General features: G+C 34.4%; 1 protein-coding gene and 1 long non-coding RNA gene across 7 annotated transcripts; one reads left to right on the top strand and one right to left on the bottom strand.

Moving 5' to 3' along the window:
- Positions 1-1,566: 1,566 nt before the first annotated feature.
- LOC125217011 (uncharacterized) lies at positions 1,567-5,211 on the top strand. 6 transcript variants are annotated; one of them, XR_016136764.1, is made up of 7 exons: positions 1,567-1,690; positions 2,144-2,224; positions 2,561-2,732; positions 2,883-3,029; positions 3,129-3,214; positions 3,951-4,275; positions 4,768-5,211. It is a non-coding gene; the product is annotated as an uncharacterized LOC125217011 (long non-coding RNA). The 6 variants fall into 6 exon arrangements; XR_016136763.1 differs by having other exon boundaries at positions 2,561-2,760; XR_016136762.1 differs by having other exon boundaries at positions 2,561-2,788.
- An 8,398-nt stretch (positions 5,212-13,609) lies between these two features.
- LOC125210865 (DDT domain-containing protein PTM-like) lies at positions 13,610-16,675 on the bottom strand. Its single transcript, XM_048110472.2, has 3 exons — positions 15,666-16,675; positions 14,620-15,231; positions 13,610-14,460 (listed from the first exon to the last, which is right to left on the bottom strand). Exons 1-3 carry the CDS (start codon positions 16,640-16,642, stop codon positions 13,662-13,664), a joined length of 2,388 nt encoding a protein of 795 aa, XP_047966429.2. The 5' UTR covers positions 16,643-16,675; the 3' UTR covers positions 13,610-13,661.
- Between the last annotated feature and the right edge of the window lie 6,355 nt (positions 16,676-23,030).

The raw sequence follows: 23,030 nt of genomic DNA, 5'->3' as shown, positions 1-23,030 counted from the left end.
TACGTATGAATAGGTCAATGGTGAACTCAATTGGGATTGAGAGATCACGATTCATCGGGGTCCATATATGCTAGAAAATTATGAGTACTTTTAATTTGTTCTTCGACCTCCATCCATTTTTAACAATGACCATCGAATGGAATTGACTCTGCCTTCAACAAGTTCCATCTACTAAGGTGATGTTCGGTTTTCTAGATAAAATAATATCAAGATATAATTTAAGATTGAGTTGTGAGATTATTTTAGTCATAGGGGATTAACTACGACTAATTATCTCATGATTATCCATCTAGTATTGAGTTGTGAGATTGAATCTCATGAATCAAACAATCTCCATATTTAATCTCGGATTTAATCTTGCAAACCGAATACCCCTAGATATATTATTAAATCTTAGTATATGTGATAACTATTTATGTAATGCCAACAATTTTATGAGAAGAGAGGGAAAGAAAGCTAGGCGTGATCCAAGCCAACATGATGAATGAAAACAAGGAGTTAAATCATGGAGTAGTGAAATTTAAAAGTATATCCAAACAGAACAAGTTGCGAGGAAGATTATTATCAAATTTGTAATAATTGATTATGATAAAAAAAATGTGAAAAATTATTTTAGAAAAGAAAGGTACGTGGGCAAGTGTCTCTTCCCCATATACCTCACTTTTCCGGCCCCTCCCTAATTCAACAGTTCTCTTTTATTCCTCTGCAAAAAGCATGAAATTATTGGAGATTGAACGTGTTGTATATATAAATAAAAAATAGTTCAAAGTTTATTTTATTCTGACAACGGAAATCATTTTCAGTTTTTTCATTCACAATAGACTATGATAACTTAGTAACGAAATCATTTTAATTTTTTCATTCACAAAAGACTACGATAACTTAGTAATATTGCTAGATGGATGTATTATTTGAGATCAAATTCGATGAGGGACGGACATTCCATTTTGTAGTGCAATTAATTTTATGTCCAATGCATTTATTTCGTTCTTTTCGAAGAAGATCAATAATAATCTCATTTGCTCATGACCAAGACTTAACTGAAGATATTGGATGAAAAAAATGTGTTATCAACTAAGTTGCGCTTTATCGTCAAATGCATTAGTTTGGTTAAGTGCACTATAATCACTGGAAAATATTCTTATGTGTATGCTAGTACCCCCTCCGTCCCAAGGTAGATGTAACACTTTTCTTTTTAGTTTATTCCACAAAAGATGTCACATGTCTTCTTTTAGAAAAAATTTCCTCTCACATCAATTCTAAAATTATATTTTCTCTTACCACTTAGCATATAAAATAACTTCTCCTAAAATCCCGTATCATCTCTCAAGTGTGACATCTACCTTGGGATGGAGGGATATACCATGCAAATCCATTGAACCTCACAAATTCGTGATATTTAGTGAGCCCATCCACAAGCCCAAAGGCCCAAGTGGTTGGACTGAAAAGCCCGGGAATATTAATGGGCCAAATAAAGTTGGTCCAAATCAAAAGCCATCTTTTTTGTCTAACGGCTAATTGAAATCATGACGCGGCATAATGCTATTGGAAGAAGGCTACGTGGCTCGCGAAGTATTTCTATCGCAGAAAAAGAGTGGGAAAACTGTTACTGTGTGTGCGTGAATTTTACACGCACTGAAGGTGTCCCGATCTAAGCGTTTTGTAGCTAATCTCTGTTTGCAAATTGCAGGTGTGTGCTCCAATTCTGTACTGACTTTGATTTCTAATTATGTAACCTGTATGTATACATGTGTGTATTTGTTCATCCGCATTGATCTGCTTTCCCCTTGCATTTCCGGAGCATAATTTGATTTGTGATTTAAATATTTGGCGTTTGCGAATTCTGAATTCGTTATACAGCTCAGTTATTCAATAATTCAATATAATGTTGAAATTTATGAACTGATTGATCGGTAAAGCTTGTGATTTGACGCAGGATAAAGGTTAGCAAACCAAAAATTGCATGGTTTTGAGGTTGATTGTTTTTCCTGATGTAAATGCGTCTCGTTTCTTGTTGTTCAGATCATACTTTTCTCCCTTTAGTGAATAATGTGTTAGCATTTCATAAATGATCTTGGACACTTTGTTGATTTTTGTCTTATATGGTAAATCTAATGCGTTTGATGTGGTGTGGTCTTTCTAGTAAATGGAGGGAAAGTTCAAGAGCTCTGAAGATTCAGAATGAAGAAGAACCATGAGCGAGTTACTAATTTGGCCCTGGCAGGTATATAATTTTCAGTCTCATTGAGTTTATGTGGTCTCAGGAAAGTGAAACTTGCTTTTTTTTTTCTTTGGTTTATCTACTACTCAATCGAAGTTGTGAACTTATTTTGAGGTGAAGGGAATGAGATGATGAACAGCTTGCCTTAACCTCATTGTTATTTGTTATATGGGTATTTTGTGGAAAGTTGGTTGACAGTTAACACATGTTGCATGGTCACTGTATTGGGCTGATGTTCCTGGATTTTTATACTCAGATCTGTGCATATCAGTGCTCATTATTTGTTTCACTTCATTCGTTCATTAGCCACGTCATGTTTTGTACTCTGACTTGATGCAGTGGCTAGTCCTAAAATCATCACGGCCATTTTGTAATGTATTCCTTCGTCTTGATTTCGGCAACAACTTGGTCTCTTCTTTTGGCACATTCTTACCCCCTTGCCCCACTTGTGGTGAAGAGACTCTCTGTCTAGGTGGGATGTTATAGCTCTGTCAAGCCTACTCCACCAACAGTAAGTTGGATTCTATTACACTTCCAGAGTAAGTTGGAATCTATTACACTTCCAGAGTAAGTTGGATTCTATTACATTTCCAGCTGATAAAACCTGTGCCTTGAGGAATTTGTTACCAACTTTCCTTGGTCATGCAATTAAATATTTCAGGAAACGATTTCCAGCAAACATGCCATGGCCCATGTGGTTTCCATTGGTTGGGAGTGCAATGTTGCTGTCACTGTTTTACTTTTAAAAAGACTTGGTTAATGCTGTTGTGACGTGCTATTTTTTTGTACTTGTGATTGCTGCACTAGTGTAAGTTATTCACATGCTACATTGTATTTAGCTTAGTTATCTGTTATGGGTTTATCTGGGCTTTATTTCTATTGATCTTCATTTGTCTCAACTTTGTAGGGCAACAATGCTACCTGAAATTAAAGGATTCCTGCCCGAACCATGGAATGATAATGTTATTACATTGCGTTTGCCATATTTTCGGTGTATGAACTCGCCAAGCCCTCTGTGTATCTAATTATTTTTTCTATCATCTATAGCAAATTTATATTTGCTTCTTGTCACAATTTTCTTTTGGGAATCGCCAGTTTTGATGCTCATTTATTTAATAATTGCGGATTTCCAAGGGTTGTCAATTTACTAATTTAGTTCTGAGTAGTAGTATTACAAAGAAAAAATATTCATCTGAGGACTGAGGTTGTGAATGTTATTTAGTTATGCCAAGGTATGCCAGCAAAAAATTGTAAACATTGGAATGCTATTATTCCAAAGTTTATAAGTTAGCATACTAACTATCGAACAGAATAGGATCCTTAGCAGGCAAATAGAAAAATAAAATTGTTTAGAAAGTTTGATTCTGTCATTCTTGCATTATGGCTGTGGAGAACCTGTAATCTTAGAAATTGATAGTGGAATGGTTTTCAGATGTTTTTATTTTGTATATGAATACTTTTTGGGTAAGTCTGTGATGGATAAATGAAATTTTTGATTAAGAGATGAAAGCTATATTCTTCACTGGAAGGGCACATGCTGCCCTGGTATTATATTTATAGCTAAATGTTTTCTGTTATTCAAAACCTCTGAGATAATTTTAGAAAGTTTGGCCTTCATGCTTCTTACATAAATTAAGTTCTCTATCTCATACACCTTTTTTCGAAACATTTTGTTGAATGTGCTTGAACATTTTGTTGCACACATTCTTATTTATATATTTCTTCGCAGCTTTGGAGGTTGAGTTTATGTAATCACAGGTCACTGCAGCAATTTCTTGAACCTTCTTTTGAGCGTGGTATGCTAAACATAAGCATTGGCTGGCTAACAATATCTTGGGCTCGCCTTCTCCATTCAGGTTATACGTTATAATTATTTAATCTACGGAATTGAGCTGGTGCACGTTGAAACTTAGAGCTCTTGAATCATTATATTTTTTTTATCTATAGGAGAAGCTTTTTTTTGACCTTATTCATACATATTTTATTCAACATAACAATTTCAGGGAATTGAAATGCTTTCACTTGGCTCATTCAATACTGGTGCCACTCTATTGGTAAGAATGACTTTTTTATAATATGCCCCTCACTTAACCTACCTAGTTTCTTAATTCCATTGCTTTATGAGCTGAGAGTGAGTTTTTGGAATTTCTTTTTCTGATAACTATTTTTCTCCATTTTCTTCTTGACTTAAAGCATATATTTTGCCAATAACAAGCTGGGATTTTTTGTGTATGACATATTCTGGGTCTTTTGCACCCCAGTTATGGTTAGCGTCACTAAATCTTTTGATGCCCCAATATAGGTGTATACTTAAACTCTATAACCTTTCCTACCCTGGTTTGGTCTTGATGAGTTTACCTTGTTCCTTGTTAAAATTCAGAATTTTCTATATGATCATGCTTTGCTTATTGCAGCTTTAGTTCCCTACATCAGATTCTGCTCGTCCGTATTCAATGTTAGGACTTGGTGATATAGTGATTCCTAGTTTTCTTAAAACCTTTCAAGTTATATCAATCTTATTCTCATAATCTAACTGATTTGTGCAGTTGTTGGCATTCGATGAATCAAATTCAAAGTCTGAAGCGACCGATGAAAACTCTAACAAGAAAGCGAACTGAGACTTGGTTGGTAGACCGTAGACGACGTGCAAACTTACAGAAAACGTCGAAGACATGTATGAAGCCTTTTTGTAGTCGAATAACTTGAAAACCGATATTAGATTTTCAGTCTGAGAAACAGATTCTGATGAATCCTTTTAGAAATGATCTATATTTGGTTTGGGAACACAAGAAGTTGGGCACCAAAAAAACGAGAGGTTTGATTTACTTTCTGTCAATTTATTGAAAGATGGTAGATTTGGTTGTTGCATATGGGAAGGGGAAAATGTTGATTTAAGTATCACAGACCTCTTGGACAATATCTATCTGTATAAGTTGGGAAAACAAGTGCCAATTTCATTATAAAATAATTCTATCTATATGTAAAATGAATATTCTGTCATAATTTTAAATTTAGCAACTAGCAAATTTAGTTACATTTACACCAATAGAGTCGCAAAATTCAAAACAATGTTAAATGTCACAACATAAATATTCTTTGAATATCTTAGATCTATCAAATTTAGTTCCAACTGATTAAATATGATGTGACAAATAGAGATATTAACATGGATAGTCGAGTATGGAGCAAATGGAGCATTTATGGGTGGGCAGACGAAAATAATAAAATTGGACGATTATTGATGGACGAATGAAGTATATAAAAAAATCAACGGAACAATGTCATTTTGTGTTGAGCAATAGATGTCGCAAAATTCAAAACAACATTAAATGTTACAACTAAATACTCTTAGATATATACCATATTAAAAAATGTTATTTACATGAAAATTAATTCAAGAATCTTCTCTTTTAAGTAATTAAAATTAAAAAGCTAACGGTAAATGTGCATGTGATGATACATGTGAGGAATCAACATTAATAATAGGTCATTTATTATTTATGTTATATGCATTTATTTAGAGACACACCATAAATTACGCATTCAATACTTAAGAAAAAACAAAGTTGAAACTGATATAAAGTTGAAAGAGTTATGCAATCCAATTCTTCTATAAAAGCTACATAAATTTGGTGGAGTTATATAGTTCAATTTGTGTATAGAAGCCATTTAAACTAAAGCACAAAAATAGTGAAAATGGGTCTAACATTTTTACATTTGGGGATCCTCTTAATGTTAGCCAACGTTGTCAAAATCACATGCAATGAAAATGAAGCGACGCCTCTGATTCATTTGAGCAACGAGCTGACCGAACCAACTCCCTTATATGTTGGTCTTTCTCCCGAAAGAGGTGTATTTGATTCAAGGCGTAAGATTTTGAAACACGGCGGGTTGTATTATTTTACGCTAGAATCATCAGATTCTGAATTTTTTGGTGAATTTAACCACGGACAAGGACAGGATGCTAAATATATTCTTGCAACGCTTTATTCTGGGATCCGGGATGTTAAGAATACTCGTATTCCAACAGATATATATTGGAAGATTGACGATGCTGGAGTTTCTTTGAGCTATGATGACGTCAACTATGGCCCGAAGCTACCTTGGCTTGCCAAAACTAATTAGCAAGTGTGTGGTTTATGATGCTCAACATAATATCCCATACATTGAATAAAGTTTCTTTTTTCGAATAATTATGAAAATCAGATAATGTTTAATTTTACAATTTTACAAGAACAGAAAATGAGATTATTCGAATCTGAGAATGTATTTGTATTTGTAATTTTATTCCTTACTAGTATTTCCTTACAAGGTTTGTACGTTTTTATATTGTTATAACACTGCATAAATTGTGGAATCCAAAATTGAGTGAATCATTTGCATGAGAATTTTCTCGACACTTTTGTCTTATATATAATTGTTATCCACGCCTTAAATCTGACTACAACTAAATTATGAGATGAAAAAAATGAAGTAGATTTTTCTATTAAAAATGAAGAAAGAGAAGTTGCAAACTGATGAATATTTGGCTAGGGCCCATTATAATATTTCTCGATTAAAAGATACGACTAACTTTAGATTTAAAGCATAATATAAATGCGCAACTTGGTTTGTTGTTTTTATGATATAAAAAATCAAAAAATTAAATAAAAGACTCAACAGTGTCATTTTGTCTTACACCAATAGACGTCACAAAATTCAAAACAACATTAAATGTAATAAATAAATATTCTTAGATAACTTTAGATGTAGAATATTTTCTTCCAACCAACGAAACACGATGTGACAAATAGAGATATTAACATGGATAGTCGAATATTGAAAAAAACGATGGCGTGCATAGGAGAGATATTTAAGTATAAAATAAGAGAGATAAAGCATTAAATAGGAGAGATAAGTGAGATAATTATTGAAAAAAAAGGAAAAATTTCACTTAGATTGATACATCCCAAAAATGAATACATCTCATTTAGGTTTGGACAGAGCCAATAATTTATTCCACTAATGTGGTTCAATTTCAAAAAAATGTTAATGTAACCCACCAAAATTACTAAACACACAAAACTAGATAAGAATTTGTACTTCCTCTAATATAGCTACCAAACAACCCCTCAACGTATTGCTGTAATTTCAAGACTATCATATTCCGTATAAAAAAAATGTTATATTAAGGTAAATTAATTCAAGATTTTTCGCTTTAAGAAATTAAAATTGAAAAGGTAACGGTAAATATGCATGTGATACATGCATGGACTCAACATTAGTTGGTAATTAATTATTACGTTATATGCATTTATTGTATTTTCTCTTTTGTATTAATTTGTTTAGAGTTACACCATAAATACCCATTTATTACTTGAAGAAAAAATGAAGTTGAAACTGATATAAAGTTGATGGAGTTATGTAATTTAATTCTTCTATAAAACCTATATAAAGTTGATGCAGTTTCGTAATTTAATTTATCTAGAAAAGTTAGTAAAACTAAAGCACAAAAATAGTGAAAATGGCTATAATATTTTTACATTTGGGGATCCTATGTTAGCCAATGCTGTCCAAATCACATGCAATGGTGTGACACATACGGTTCATTTGATCAACGTGGTGACCGACCCATCTCTTATATATGTCAGTTTTTCTAATGTAAAATTTGCATTTTATTCAAGGTACTAGATTTTGAAACGAGGTGTGAATTACGATTTGACGTTAGAATAAACAAGTCCTGATATTTTTTTGTGCATTTACCCGAGAAAAAGGAAAAGAGGCTCAATGTATTCTAGTAACTCTTTAAGCCAAGCTCGGGATATTAAGAAAGCTGGTATTCAAACAAATATATATTGAAAGGTTGACGATATTGGAGTTTCTTTGAGCTATAATAACATCAAATATGACACGAAGCTTCCTTGGCTTGCAAGAAAATATAGGTATGTATGTGGTTTCTGATGTCCAACATAATATCCCATATACATTGAATAAAGTTTCTTTTTAACAAAAAAATGGAAATCAATAATTAGTTTTAGTGCACATATTTTATACATCCGGTGCGTATTTATCCATTTAGGGGGTGTTCGGTTTGCAAGATTGTATCCGAGATTAAATTTGTAGTGTGTTTGGTTCATGAGATTCAACCTCACAACTCAACCCTAGATGGATAATCATAGGATAGTTAGTTATAGCTAACCCCCTATGACTAAAATAATCTCGCAACTCAATCCTAGATTGTATCTTGGTATTATTTTATCTTGGAAACCGAACACCACCTTAGTGTACGTATATTATTCATCCAGTTCATACTAGTGCGTATATATTTCTCCATTTAATTAGGGCAGTGCACCCTCTATATATATACATTTATCTGTTAAACTACTTTGTTGTCTTTCACTTCACTTTTGTTAAATGCATCCAAAATGTATGTTATGCATTTTGTATCTTTGACTATTTCTGATACATGTTTAGAGTTTATTTGATATCATATACGTGTACTAGGCTCACACTCTATCGCGATTATTTGCAGGGCGGACTCGCGTGAAGACGACTACTGGTTTTTGTTGTACAACATAGACGATTTGTCGGCCGTTGTTGCAGCACTAGAGGCTTCATCCACTATGTATATTAGTACATACTTATATTTATATGTTAAATAACTTTGTTGTCTTTCAATTCACTTTGCTAAATGCATCTAAAAAATGTAAGATATGCGTTTGTACATTTGACTTTTAATGGTGATTTCTTAGGGTTTATGGTTTATTTGATAACATGTAATAGGCTCACATGTACTCCGATTATTTACAGGCAGACTCGTGTGAAGATGACTACTGTTTTCGTGTACAACAAAGACGACATGCCAGCCGTTGTTGCAACACTAAAGGCTTCATCCACTATGTATGACATAATAGAAAGTGCTATCCGGAGGCTTCTATGGTGATTTTCCTCTCTGTCTATGCATTTCTGAGATACTTCAGGGTCACACTGCTCATAAGCCCCTTTCGGATTGACGACTCCATGCATTTCTAGAAGGGGCTTACGAGCAGCGTGACACCTCAGAAATTCGTAGACCGAGAGGAAATCCACCATAGAAGCCTCCGGATAGCACTTGCTATTATGTCATACACAGTGGATGAAACCTATAGTGCAGCAACAACGACGGGCATATCATCTTTGTTGTACAACGAAAAGCTAGTAGTCGTATTCACACGAGTCTGCCCTGCAAATAATCACAATAGAGGTAAGCCTAATACATGTCATCAAATAAAACCTAAACAAGCATCATAAATAGTCATATATACAAACACATAGTTACATATTTGGATGCATTTAACAATGTGAAAGACATCAAAATAGTTTAACAAATAAATATGAGTATGTACTAATATACATTGAATGGATAAAACATGTGCACTAAATGGATAAATATATGCACTAATTTGCACTAGATGTATAAAATATGTGCACTATATGGATAAATATATGCACTATATGATCATTTTGTAAAAATTTGTGCACTATATGGATATAACATACTATGCACTAACATGACCCAGATGTAAAGGATATGTGCACTAAATGTTTAAGTTTTTTTAGTGTGTGGTATTAAGTTGTATTAGAGATATACTTTCTGTATAAAGTTCTTGAAAGAAAAACAATTTTGATTATAACCAATCCTATATGCATATACATATATATAGACACAAAACAATTCTTATATATGTAACATATTAATAGAGGATGCATGTGTACTTTTTACTTGGAGAATGCATGGGCTGTGTATAAGTGTTTTGTTGGCTTTATGTTTAGATAGAAACAAAGAGGAATGGGAAGTGTATTTGTCGTGTTGATGGTATAACAAACTTATAAAAAAGATGTAAAGACGTGATGACGTTGTTTCAATTTCAATAACATTGTTGGAAAAATAAACTAGCAGAAATGGCCGTTGCAAAATTATTGATGGACTCACCTATGGAAATAGACGTCAGTCGAACCCATCACAATATCAACCGAAAAGGCCATCAGAACTATCGACGAATTTACTGTATTCATAGTTGTCTATTTTGGGAGGTTTTATGGACGGAGGTATACTGTCGGGAAAACCTAGCTTCATAATTATGTTCCATTGTTTTGTTCGTTATTCTATCTAGATATAGTATCTTATATTTCAAGTTACCATCAAATCCATATACAATAACCGACAAAATATAAATTATGATAGATAAGTCTTAAGAAGTACCACTTATGTCACACGTTACTTCAATCGTTTCTTTGGACACAAGATTTAAGAAAGTGATGTTTAATGGTTAATTTGATAAGGTGTAAAGTATGAGATAAAGGATGGAATTGCGTATGAAAGATAGATATATTAAATATATAGTTTCTTGCTACAAAGGAATATGAAGTATGAGATAAAGGATGGAGTAATGTGAAACAATATGGAATAAAATACAACTCAAGTAAGTTAAAAAGAAACACTCATAGTATCAAGTTTGTAGTTAGTTTATGATACACAGGTTGATCATATCTATGCAGAATAGTGAAAAGTGTGACTTGACTATTGGGATTGTTGGGTCACCGTTGGTTTCTTTACCATCTCTTGTATCGCCGCAGATAATTTTCCTTCTTCATTCTTTGCTCACGCTCAAAATGGAATTTTGATACATTTCTTACCACAATAAAGGAACCAAGTTGTCTGGGTAGTGCTTGGAATTCTAATGCATTTCTTGCTACAAGAAAAGATCCAATTCGCATAAATCGTGCTTGGAATTCTGATGCGTTTCTTGGCGCAAGAAATGATCCAAATCGCCTAAGTCATGCTTGACAATTTTGATGTGTTTCTTGCCGCAAGAAAATGATCCAAATCACATGAGTCGTACTTAGCAGTCACTCTTGTCAAGCTACCACCCACAAGGCTCTGTGGCATGTGAAGAGATGCTATGCGGCTGAGCTTGATGTAGAGGATTCCATAACATGGTTTCTATGAAAAAGGTCTGCAAATAAGTGCAAGTCACTTATAAGTATAGTGCAGTGTATTGCAAAATTATTTATCAAATTTTGTAAAACACGACTCGTTTATAAAAATATAGTACTATACACTAAAAATAAAAATGGTCGAAAATACCTGATGAGAACCCATTCAATGTCGTGTTCACACGTCGGCCTTCCCAACCTCATCTCGTTCGAAGACCCCTTCATTCTTCTCCTCCTCATCCTCATCAAGTAGTTCGCCTTCTTGGATACACGTGAAGGAACCTGCATCTACTAGTATTTCACCGCCTTCCTTGCCTATCTTTCTTGGGTTCAGGGTGAAGGTTGATGATGCCTACTGCGTTCCACTTGATGTTGGCGTCGAATAGCCTCACCTGCACAAGTTTGATTGAGATAGTTAAACATAACATTTCATTAATAACATAAGAGTGATTTTTATGTTAAGTTACTAATTGATGAATATATATAGTTTGTTTAACCAAATTATTTGCAATTTTGCATGTAAAATTATTGGATTTTAATTACTAGTATACTTCATCAATTCCAAGGTAGTTGAGTCGTATTTCTTTCGGGTTGTCCCAAGGTAGTTGAGCCATTTTCTTAAGTATAAATGTTTTTCTCTCTCTAATATTTTACTCCCTCTTTCTTTAACTTACTTTTTTCTATTTCTTACTTTATTATCTCTACTTTAACCTTTAATACATCAATTCAATTAAATCCCATGCCAAAAAGAAATGTCTCTACTACCTTGGAACGGACAGAGAGAGTATAAGACGTGTAGCATATCATCGATAAATAATAGTATAGAAATAAGAAACACGTGCCTGAAGGGCAAACTGCTCCACTGTCTTGGATGCCTCCACATCGGCCGACCAAGCGAGACCTTTCGTCCTCTTGGCGTAGTCTCCACCGTCTGGGTAGCTAACCCCATCAATCTTCTTACAACCACCTGCTATACCACAGGTCTGAAGTCATCATTAATGATAAAAGAAAATGAAGCAAAGATATAAAAAAGAACAAGCTCTATACCTCTTTTGGCTGCATTGCGAGCCAAAACGCAAGGAAGGACCTTCCAGTTGAAGAGCTTGCGCGAAGACTTTCCGCCTCTCCACCAAAACAAACTCACACCTTGTTCCTCTTTTGGAGTTCGGGCTAGTTTGTCCTTTGGGCACTTGCGTTTTCCCCGGCTATCTGTAGGTAGTCGAGACACTCGTGTTGTGGACTTCTTCATTGTGTGAGATGATGAGCCCATCGTGGCTGCGTTATCGACACACTTTGTCCAATCTCCAGAGAGTACGCGACGAGGGAGATTCGATGCCAACTGTTGCCAAAAGTAACAGAATAATTAGATAACCAATACATGATGGTTTGATGCAACATCAAGAGAATTCAAATCGTTGGGTTATGATGATATACTTACCTATAATTCTAATCCCAATTATATTTCTAGGCACTGACATAGAAACATTTGCTACTTTAATCTAAAATCTTTGAAAATTATCAGATTTGTTGCTTTGGGGACATAATTTTTACATATATAGGCCTAGGGAAATTTGTTCAATTAAGAACCTATTGAAATAAGAAATTTTGAATCATTTACACCAAATCTATAATGTTTTTGCATGCACTAATATACACTAATGTGCGAAGTATATGAACCAAATGGATAAGTAAATGGAAAAGAACAAACGGCGTCATTTTGGCCCTATGATTTAAAGAAAGGTTCAGGCACCACCGCCTTTAGATGATATAAAAAGGAAAAAGAAAATAAATGGAAAGAGCAAATAGAGACATTTCATGTTTAGGTTTTTATATTAGGAGGCATGAATACAGTCTCACCATTTTGATTATATAACAAAAAAGGAGAAAAATTAAGAAGAAGAACAAACGACGTCGTTTAGGCCATACATTTTATAAAAAAAATTAAAAAGAACAAACGACGTCGTTTTGCCCGTACATTTTAAAAAAAATTAAAAAGAACAAATGGCATCGTTTTTCCTTTCGTTTTAAAAATAATAAAAGATAGCAAACGACGTCGTTTTGGCCTTTCGTTTTAAAAAAAAAGTTCAGGCAAGGCTACCTTTAGAAGATATAAAAAGGAAGCACGAACAATGAGTCGTCATTTTTGATTATATAACTAAATAGCAGTAATTTCAAAAAAGAACAAACGACGCCGTTTTGGTCGTGCATTTAAAAAAGAAAAAGAACAAATGACGTTGTTTTTTGACTTTATGCTTTTAAAGAAATAAAAAAGGTTGAGGCAACACCGCTTTCAAAGTATATAAAAAAAGGAAAAAGAAAATAAATGGAAAGAATATTTAAATAGGAGAAAAATGAAAGGACCAAACGACGTCGTTTCATCCCTAGTTTTTGAAAAAAAATTATGGCCCGGGCAGCGCAGCAAGGCGCTTCCCGGGCCATAAATAAAGGTACAACTCTAGAAACTCTTTTAACACCACAATCTACTTTAATACAATTTGCCTATTATAAATACTAAAATACATGAAAATTGATGAATACACAGTAAAGAAACTAGACCAACCTCAAGGAGTAAATGCTTTAGGTTTCCGATATGGGCAGCCTCAACTGCATTGTTCCGCCAACGGCCGGAGTAGCTTTGATCCAACCAGGGGCCGGATAGAAGGCTACGGAGGCGATCCTCGATCCAGATAAGATGGCATATGACATCAACTAGATGGAGCTTCCTACTATCCGACCCTGGCACGATACCCAAAGCATGGCTCGTGAAATTGTCAGATGCTTGAACACTATCATTGGCAATGAACAAGCAATCTTTTTCCAATCGGGGAACTTTGCAGCAGATGCACCATCCGCAGTTCTCTCCCCTGGTGGTGGCCAGACCCAAGTCTCTAAGATTCGGCCACGAAAATGCAGCATACTTGTTGGAGATCACCCTCATCTGCCTCCCAATGATCTCTCCTGCTGATTTCGTGGCTTGCTCTTCTTCGGACCATTTTGAGGCCAACTCCTTGGAGAACTTGTATGACATACGGGCAAACCCATAGAGATTGGCGTAGTTTGCCACTTCCGAGGAGCTGGTTGATGCACCAGCACCTTCACCTCTAGGGTTACCCATGTCCTCGGGAACTTCAGAACTGACTCCAAGAGTTAAGTTCCAGTTCCTCCGGATAGCACTTGCTATTACGTCATACACCCTGGATGATGCCTCTAGCGCTGCAACAACAGCTGGCATATCGTCTTGGTTGTACAACGAAAACCAGTAGTTGTCTTCACGCGAGTCCACCCTGCAAATAATCGCGGTAGAGTGTGAGCTACATGTTATCAAATAAACCCTAAACAAATAATTATGGTTTTCCAAAAGAAAAATGTAAGTCCGGACCATATGTTATGAAAAACACTGAAAGTTAGAGTATATATACGAATTTGTTGTAGTGACAACTTACACGAACAAGTAGCCGCAGCAGTCGTAGTAGTGCCGGGCATAAGCATCAACCCCGAGCAGCTCCATTCCACGGATTGTCTTACTCAGCTGGTAAGACGCATCCCTCTCAATGGTGCACTCAGGGCAAATCCAATCGCCATCAGGCAATTGGCTGGTGACGACCCCAACGCATCTAGCATGGAAGGCAGCAGGGCAGCCGTCGCAGCAGATCAAGTTACCATCTGTTTTACACAGATAGCACTCGTCGCCATTCCCATCCGCTACGAAGTCGTTGAGAAACTCCCCTGCTAGATCATCACCATCTCCTCTGCTACTTCTCCTCTTATTCTTCTTTCCTTTCCAGCTGAAGTAGCGAGAGTTCCAGCTCTGTGTCTCCGCCATGTGCGCCCTCTTGTCGGCCTCGGCCTTGAAAGCCTTTGATTCAAGGACGTCGTCGCAGAGATGGCGCAGGATGGCGACCTTTGCTGAGGCCGGCATTGCGTAGTACTCGCTCTGGAAGAGCTCGAACTCGCTGCGATCCAAACCAGGGATATGCTTTGGACTGTGGAAGAGGAGGTACTCGATAAGGAATACCGGCCACGTTATCAAGTCCAGCAAATCCCAGTTTAGTGACCTGCATTGTCAAATGTATTAGAAAATTAGTATATAAAATATTGTTAGCAATAGTTTAGAGCCTTAACATCATGATAAAAAATTGTTAGTAATAGGTCGATTATTAGAATCATCAAAAGAATAAATCATCTTAATAAAAATAAATTATATATATATTTTTAAAAAAAAATAAAGAATTAAATAAAAACATATTGATTAAATTAATTAGACTTTTATAAAAGCCAAATCGGTCGACAGAACTTACCATTGACCAATGTTATTTACCAAAACATCGTCGTTTTTTTAACAAGAAGGCAAATTTGGCTGGAATCCGACCCAATTAGCCAAATCAGATGAAATTTGAAATTTTGGTGTATCATGGAGTAATTTAATTTGTTTAATACTAAAAATAATGTGATGTGATGCAACTTCTCTAGTGACTATGAGAAATAATACCTTAGGCACACAGATGCGGACGCGAATTCTCCACCAGCGAGGGATGTGAGATGTGATCTGAGCGCGGCCATGAGCGCCAGATGGACAGCGTCAAACAGCGGCGTTGAGTCATTGCTCATCAGAGCAGCGGCAAAGTCACTGATCTGGAACGGACTCACGAGCAGCGTGACACTGAAGTATCTCACAAATGCGTACACCGAGAGGAAATCCACCATAGATGCTCCGCCAATATCCAAACTGGTGGAAGATTCCGGAAGATACGCCTTGGGAGGAGGAGGAGGAGCCGATGCTTGGAATTGCACGAGACGAGTGTTCGCCTCATACAATTGATAATCCCTAGCAGGAAAAGAGGGAATGGCAGTGAGTCTCCTCGATTCCGCATCTGGATTTGTTCGGTAATTCCTCCTCCATCTTCTGCTGCCGCCTCCGACGTGGTGTGATGGAGCCGGTATGATTGCACAGTCGTCGTCATCGTCCTCGGCTGCGTCGTCGATCTCCATAGCCGACGCCGGCTCGTTCAAGTCGATCTTCGCGGCGGTGGCGCTGGATTCCTCCGCCGCTTCGTTTAAATCCAGATTCAGATCGATTTCTCTGGATTTTGGTGTGGAATGGGTTTCTCCGTTGAGAATGTAGTTCACTCCTTCGTTCAAGTCCAGACCATGCAATCCAACACCGACGTCGACGTTCAAATCGATGTCTCCGGAAACATTCAGATCGAAATTCCGGCGATTTTCTAGATCTGCTCCGATTCCGACGCTGCTCCTCTCCCCCCGCGGCATGGGGCTAAAACCGGGCGGCGGCGGCGGCGTGAGGAAGAGCGGATAGAGCTCCGTAAGCTGCATCTCCTCGGATACGTCGCCGCCGTCGAAGGCGACTCTGAATACACCGGTGGTGGTGGAAAAAGCCACCACGGTGCCGAAGCAAGCGGCGCGGCCTCCGAAATCCTTCCTCACCACCTTGAGTCCGATGTACTCCATTTTTTGCTCAATAAATGAATTTAATTATTGGTGATCAAACTCAAAACAACACAATCAAATGTAATTGAAAATCAAATGAGTTCAATCACTAAATTCGAATTGCAGAAGAATTTTGAGTGAGAGTACTAAAGAGGTGAAGAAAGAAGCGTTTTGAATGATGAGATAGTGATGATAGTATGCGGCTATTTATAGGAGTTCGAATATGGCAATTTACAACATCAAGGTACCACCACATCTTTTTCTTTAATTTTAAATTGTGAGACAGGTAAGAATCCATCTATGCTTTGTTATTTCAAAATACTTCTTTTTTGTGGTAATAATAAAAATTTTAGTTAGAAGAAAAAGATATTATATCAATCAAATTTTCCTTTTTCGTCACATTTGTATGCTTTGTTTGCCAATTTATTATTTTTTTCCTTTTTTTTGGTATTTAAATTCTTTTATAATATAATGTTGTTTTTCAAATTTTCCACTCTAGGCGGTTGTATTTCTTTGCTTTTTTCACCTAATTTTATACCTTTTAAATTGGCCTTTTTTGGTATATTAATTTCATTTTTATCTCCATTCGTCATATTGATAAGAACGTAGTTAATTCACAGTTGGAGTGCCTGTAATTATTAGCATATTCAAAGTTGACATTGGTATTTTTCAATTAAAAGTGTTAATATATATATATATATATATATTTAATAAAAATACTATGATTAAAAAATGTGTTATAACATGTAATTAACATTTAATTAAGGTTCACATGGCTCATAGATACTGTTTTTTTCATAAGATTTTATCATTATATTTATGCTTGTTTAGTTAATTAGGGAATAAATGTGTGTTATTAATACAAATTTTTATAAGATATTTATTCTATTATTATGTTTATAAATATTTACAACATTAATTTGTTTCCTAGTATCACTATGTTTTTCAAAATAAAGTACTCCCTCCGTCCCATAATAAAAGTCATATTTTGTCATTTCAGTGAGTCTCACAATAAGAGTAACATTTCACTTTTACCGTGAATGGTAAGTAAGTCTCCCATTTCATTTTCTCACTTCAATCATAATTCTATTATAAAATCATATAAAAGAGTTGACCTTTTCAACTCCTTATTCATTACATTTCTTAAAACCCGTGCTCACACTAAATGTGACTCCTATTGTGGACGTAGAGAGTAGTTGCTAATTTTTTCATTTAATATATATGCATGGGTCGGATCCAATTTTTATATTGAATGAATTTTTTTTTATTTAATATTTGTTTTGAAATAGTTCCTTTTTTGTTTGTTTTTCTCTCTTTTTTGTATTCTTTTGAGTTGTAACTGAAATTTTAAGTATTTGTTGGGAATTAAATTTGTAATTGGGGTTGTTTTCCTGGCTTTTTTCTCCTATAATTCTTGGTGAAATTTTGTCTTTTTCCTTACGTTAAATTTTTTTAGCATAACTGAATGGTAAATTCATGCATGAGCTCGAAGACTTTTTCAAAATAGCACATTTGACTTCTTTGATGAAAGGAAAAAAAATATTAAATGCACAATCTCAACATAGTTAGCAACAAATGTGTAAGAATAGCCTTAAGTTTAGATTTTAACATTTAATTAAGGTTCACAAGGGCTTATAGATATTATTTTTTTCATAAGATTTTATCATTATATTTATGCTTGTTTAGTTAAGTAGGGAGTAAATGTGTGTTGATACAAATTTTTATAAGACATTTATTCTATAATTATTATGTTAATTAATAGTTGAACAACATTAATTTGTTTCCTAGTATCCCTATGATTTTCAAATTAAAGTACTCTTTTCATCCCATAATAAAAATCACATTCAGTCATTTCAGTGAGTCTCACAATAAGACACTTTTACCGTAAATGGTAAATAAGTCTCATATTTCATTTTCTCATTTCACTCATAATTTTCTATTATAAAACCAATATAAAAGAGTTGACCCCATATTATACTCCCTCTGTCCCGCTTAAGATGACACGTTTTCCTTTTTAGTTTGTCCCAACTAAGATGACACATTTCCTTTTTTGTTTTCTTTTTTGGTAACTTTCTCTCTCCAATTGATACAATCAACCACTTTTTCTCACTCCTATTAAAATACCCATCTTTCTTTATCTCTCTACTTTAATACTTACACCCACCTTCTCTCTCTCCAATTAAACACTTTAACTAATAACTCCTAAAATCTCGTGCCGGCTAAGCAATGTGTCATCTTAGCCGGGACGGAGGGAGTACTAACTTTTTCAACCCCTTATTCATTAGTACATTTTTTTAAAACTCGTTCTCACACTAAATGTGACTCCTATTGTGGAACGAAGGGAGTAGCTGCTAATTTTCTTCACTTAGTATATATTTAAATTTACATACGTGGGTCGGATCCAATTTTTATATTGAAATAAATTTTTTTTTTAATTTTATTTAATTTTTATTTTGAAATAGTTTCCTTTTTGTTTGTTTCTCTCTCTTTTTTGTAATTTTTTGAGTTGTAACTGAAATTTTAAGTATTTGTTGGGAATCAAATTTATAATTGGGGTTATTCTCCTGGCTTTTTTCACCTATAATTCTTGGTGAAATTTTGTCTTTTTCTTTACTTTAAATTTTTTAGTATAACTGAATTGTAAGTTCATGCATGAGTTCGAAGACTTTCTAAAATAGCAAATTTGACTTCTTTGATGAAAGGAAAAAAAATATATTAAATGCACAATCTGAACATAGTTAGCAACAAATATGTAAGAATAGCCTTAACTTTAGATTTTAACATTTAATTAAGATTCACTTAGGGCTTATAGATACTATTTTTTTCATAAGATTTTATTATTATATTTATGCTTGTTTAGTTAATAAGGGACTAAATATGCGATAATACAAATTTTTATAAGACATTTATTCTAGTATCCCTATGATTTTCAAAATAAAGTACTCCCTTCGTCATATAATAAAAGTCATAATTTGTTGTTTCGATCCATCTCATAATGAGAGTCACATTTCACTTTTACCGTAAATGGTAACTAGGTCTCACATTCCATTAACTCACTTCACTCAAAATCTATTATAAAACCAATATAAATTAGTTGACCTTATATTCCATTAACTTTTCCAACCCACTATTTTTACTTAAAACGCGTGCCCACACTAAATGTGACTCATATTGTAAGACGAGGGAGTATCTGCTAATTTCTTCATTTAGTATATATTTAAATTTAAATACGTGGGTTAGATCCAACTTTTATATTGAAAGAATTTTTTTAATTTTATTTAATTTTTATTTTAAAAATAGTTTCCTTTTTATTTATTTTCTCTCTTTTTTGTACTCCCTCCGTCCGCTATTAGGAGTCTTATTCTTGGTGGCACGAGTTTTAAGAAATGTTGAGAATAGTGGAAGGAAAAAAGTTAGTGGAATAGGGGTCTCATTTATATATATCAGTATTAAATGAAATGTGAGCGAAATGAGTTAGTGGAAGGTGAGACCCTATTACCATCTATGGGAAAAGTGAACCGGGACTCCTATTCGCGGATGGACTAAAATGGCAAAACGAGACTCCTATTTGCGGACGGAGGAAGTATTTTTTTTGAGTTGTAACTGAAATTTTAAGTATTTGTTGGGAATCAAATTTGTAATTGGGGTTGTTTTCCTGGCTTTTTTCACCTATAATTATTGGTGAAATTTTGTCTTTTTCTTTACCTTAAATTTTTTAGCATAACTGAATGGTAAGTTCATGCCTGAGTTCGAAGACTTTTTTAAAATAGCAAATTTGACTTCTTTGATGAAAGGAAAAAAAAATATTAAATGCACAATCTGAACATATTTAGCAATAAATGTGTAAGAATAGCCGTAACTTTATATTTTAACACCCAAAGATTTTGTCATTTATGAAAATAGCCTTAAATTTAATAGAAATTATAAAAAATGACTCTAACTTAAAAATGTATTCCTACAAAAATGGCAAAAGTTAATGAAAGTTCAAAATTGTATATTTGGCCTTAACTTTAAAATACTAAAATATGGAGTATATATTTGACCTCTTTCGACAAGTCTAATAGTAATTGATAAGTGGGTAGAAAATATAATTGTGTTCAATCAAACCCCAATAGTCTCAGAAAACCATATATATATATAAACATTCTGAGTTTCGTGAAACTTCAGACTAATTTTTGGATTTTTTTTTTATAATTTGAGCTATTTTTATAATTTTTCCAAAAGTTTTTACCAATATTTTATGACTTCAAACCTCCAGCGATAAACTACAACAACTAGTCCTATTTTTTTCTTCATGAATTTATGATTAATATTCAAGGTTTCAACCAAAACAACTATTTCTGAGAACTACATTGAAATCAATGTCAAGTCAAATTGTAGTATTTCATTCCAGTATTTAAAAAATAACGTTTTAATGAACGAATTGTTCGAATTTGGTTGAAACTATTTATTACTCCATATGTTAGTGTTATGCAAATAATAATCATGTTTAACTCGGTTATTTTTTATCGTTAATAAGAAATTAGTGATACTATAAGACTTTTCATTACTAAAAGTGGTCGCATTAACATCCATCAGTGTTGGCCCAGTTTTCTCGTATATTTTGAATTTAGGCCCAATTTCAGGTACATAAATCTTGGTGATTTTTCGACAAATTAGAAATTTGAGTTAATGAGCCAAATTATTGATTTATGGGTGACAAGTTGATTATATAACTAGATAGCCCATTATTGAACAACATTATATTCAAAGCTGATATTTTCGTAGTGGAATAGCAAATAATTGGTGGACCTCTTGTACTAGGAGAGGCTCACCCACAGTCCCACACAAACATTTATACTTACGGTGGCAATATGTGGTTATATTCTCTTAGATCATTCTTTTTTATGAATGCAAGCCATCAGTTCAGTAAAGCAACAATTAAATAGTAAAAAAAATCACCAAAAAGTTAAGAACCGTCATCTCTAGCTAGAGTTTACCATGTCCTCGGGAATTTCAGAACTGACCACTACCTGATTCTTCTCTGGTATCGACTCCATGAGTTAAAGTTCATGTTCCTCCTGATATCACTTGCTATTATGTCATACACAGTGGATGACTACAATAACAACTAGCCTATTATCTTTGTTGTACAACAAAAACCAGAAGTCATCTTCATGCGAGTCCGCTATGCAAATAATCACGGTATAGTGTGAGAGCCTAGTACATGTACATGTTATCAAACACGGTTCAAACCCCGACACCCACTGGGAGACTTTCGACCTTAATCAGCAAACCTGGTCGAGTAGGATTAGTAGGATTCCGCCTAAGGCGAGTTCGGTACACCTGTGGACTATGGTAAACCAAAAAAAAAAACAAACCTTAAACCCTAAAGTATGATAAATTGAAAAATATACAAGAGCATATCTTATTCTCCACTTATTTTGGAAGCATTTAGCAAAATGAAGAGAAAGACAACAAAGTAGTTTAACAGATATATGTACTAGTATACACTGAATGAATAAAATATGTGCACTAAATGGATAAATATATGCACTAAAATGCACTGCTGGATGTAGTATAAAATAGGAGTACCATATAAGTTGTATTAGAGTTATACTTTATGTAGAATTCTTGCGAGAAAAATCAATTTTGATAATAACCAATCATATAGATATAGTAATAAAACAATTTGCACATATGCAATATATTAACCAAGTATGCATGTGGAAAAAAAAAATTACTTGGAGAATACATGGGTTGTGTATTGTTTGCTTTAGGTTTAAATAGAAATATATAGGCATGGGCATTGGATTGTCATTTCGATGATTAATTGTTTTTACTTGGAGAGTAACGTATGAAACATAATAAAATAAAAATTATTAATAATTTTATGTTTTGCTAAAAAAGAAAAATGATTCAGGTAATGTATTACAACACGAAATCGAATACAACTCAAGTAATTTGGGAAAAAGAGAGCAAGTATTACATACAACAAGTAAAGTACCAAAAAAAGAAGTTCAAAAGAAACACACATAGTACCAATGTAGTTAATTTGCGATACACGGATCGGTCATATCTCTGCTGAATCATGAAAGGCGTGGCTTGATTATTGGGACTATTGGGTTATCGGGGATTGCTTCACCATCTCTTGCGTCACCGCGAGATCATTTTCCATCTTCGTTCTTTGCTTACACTCAGACTGGAGTTCTGAAGCATTTCTTGCCGTAAGAAAGAATCCAAGTCGCCAGAGTCGTGCTTAGAATTTTGATGCATTTCTTGTGCAAGAAAGGATCCAAGTCGCCTGAGTTGTGCTTAGATTTTGATGCATTTCTTGCCGCAAGAAAGGAACCAAGTCACCGGAGTCGTGCTTGGAATTATGATGCATTTCTTGCCGCAAGAAATGATCCAAATCACGCGAGTCGTATTA

Source organism: Salvia hispanica, chromosome 3 (genome assembly GCF_029641045.1).
Source record: "Salvia hispanica isolate PSC_SH4W2 chromosome 3, Shi_PSC_v1, whole genome shotgun sequence".
Lineage (NCBI taxonomy): Eukaryota > Viridiplantae > Streptophyta > Magnoliopsida > Lamiales > Lamiaceae > Salvia > Salvia hispanica.
This window is presented reverse-complemented; position numbering and strand designations above follow the sequence as displayed.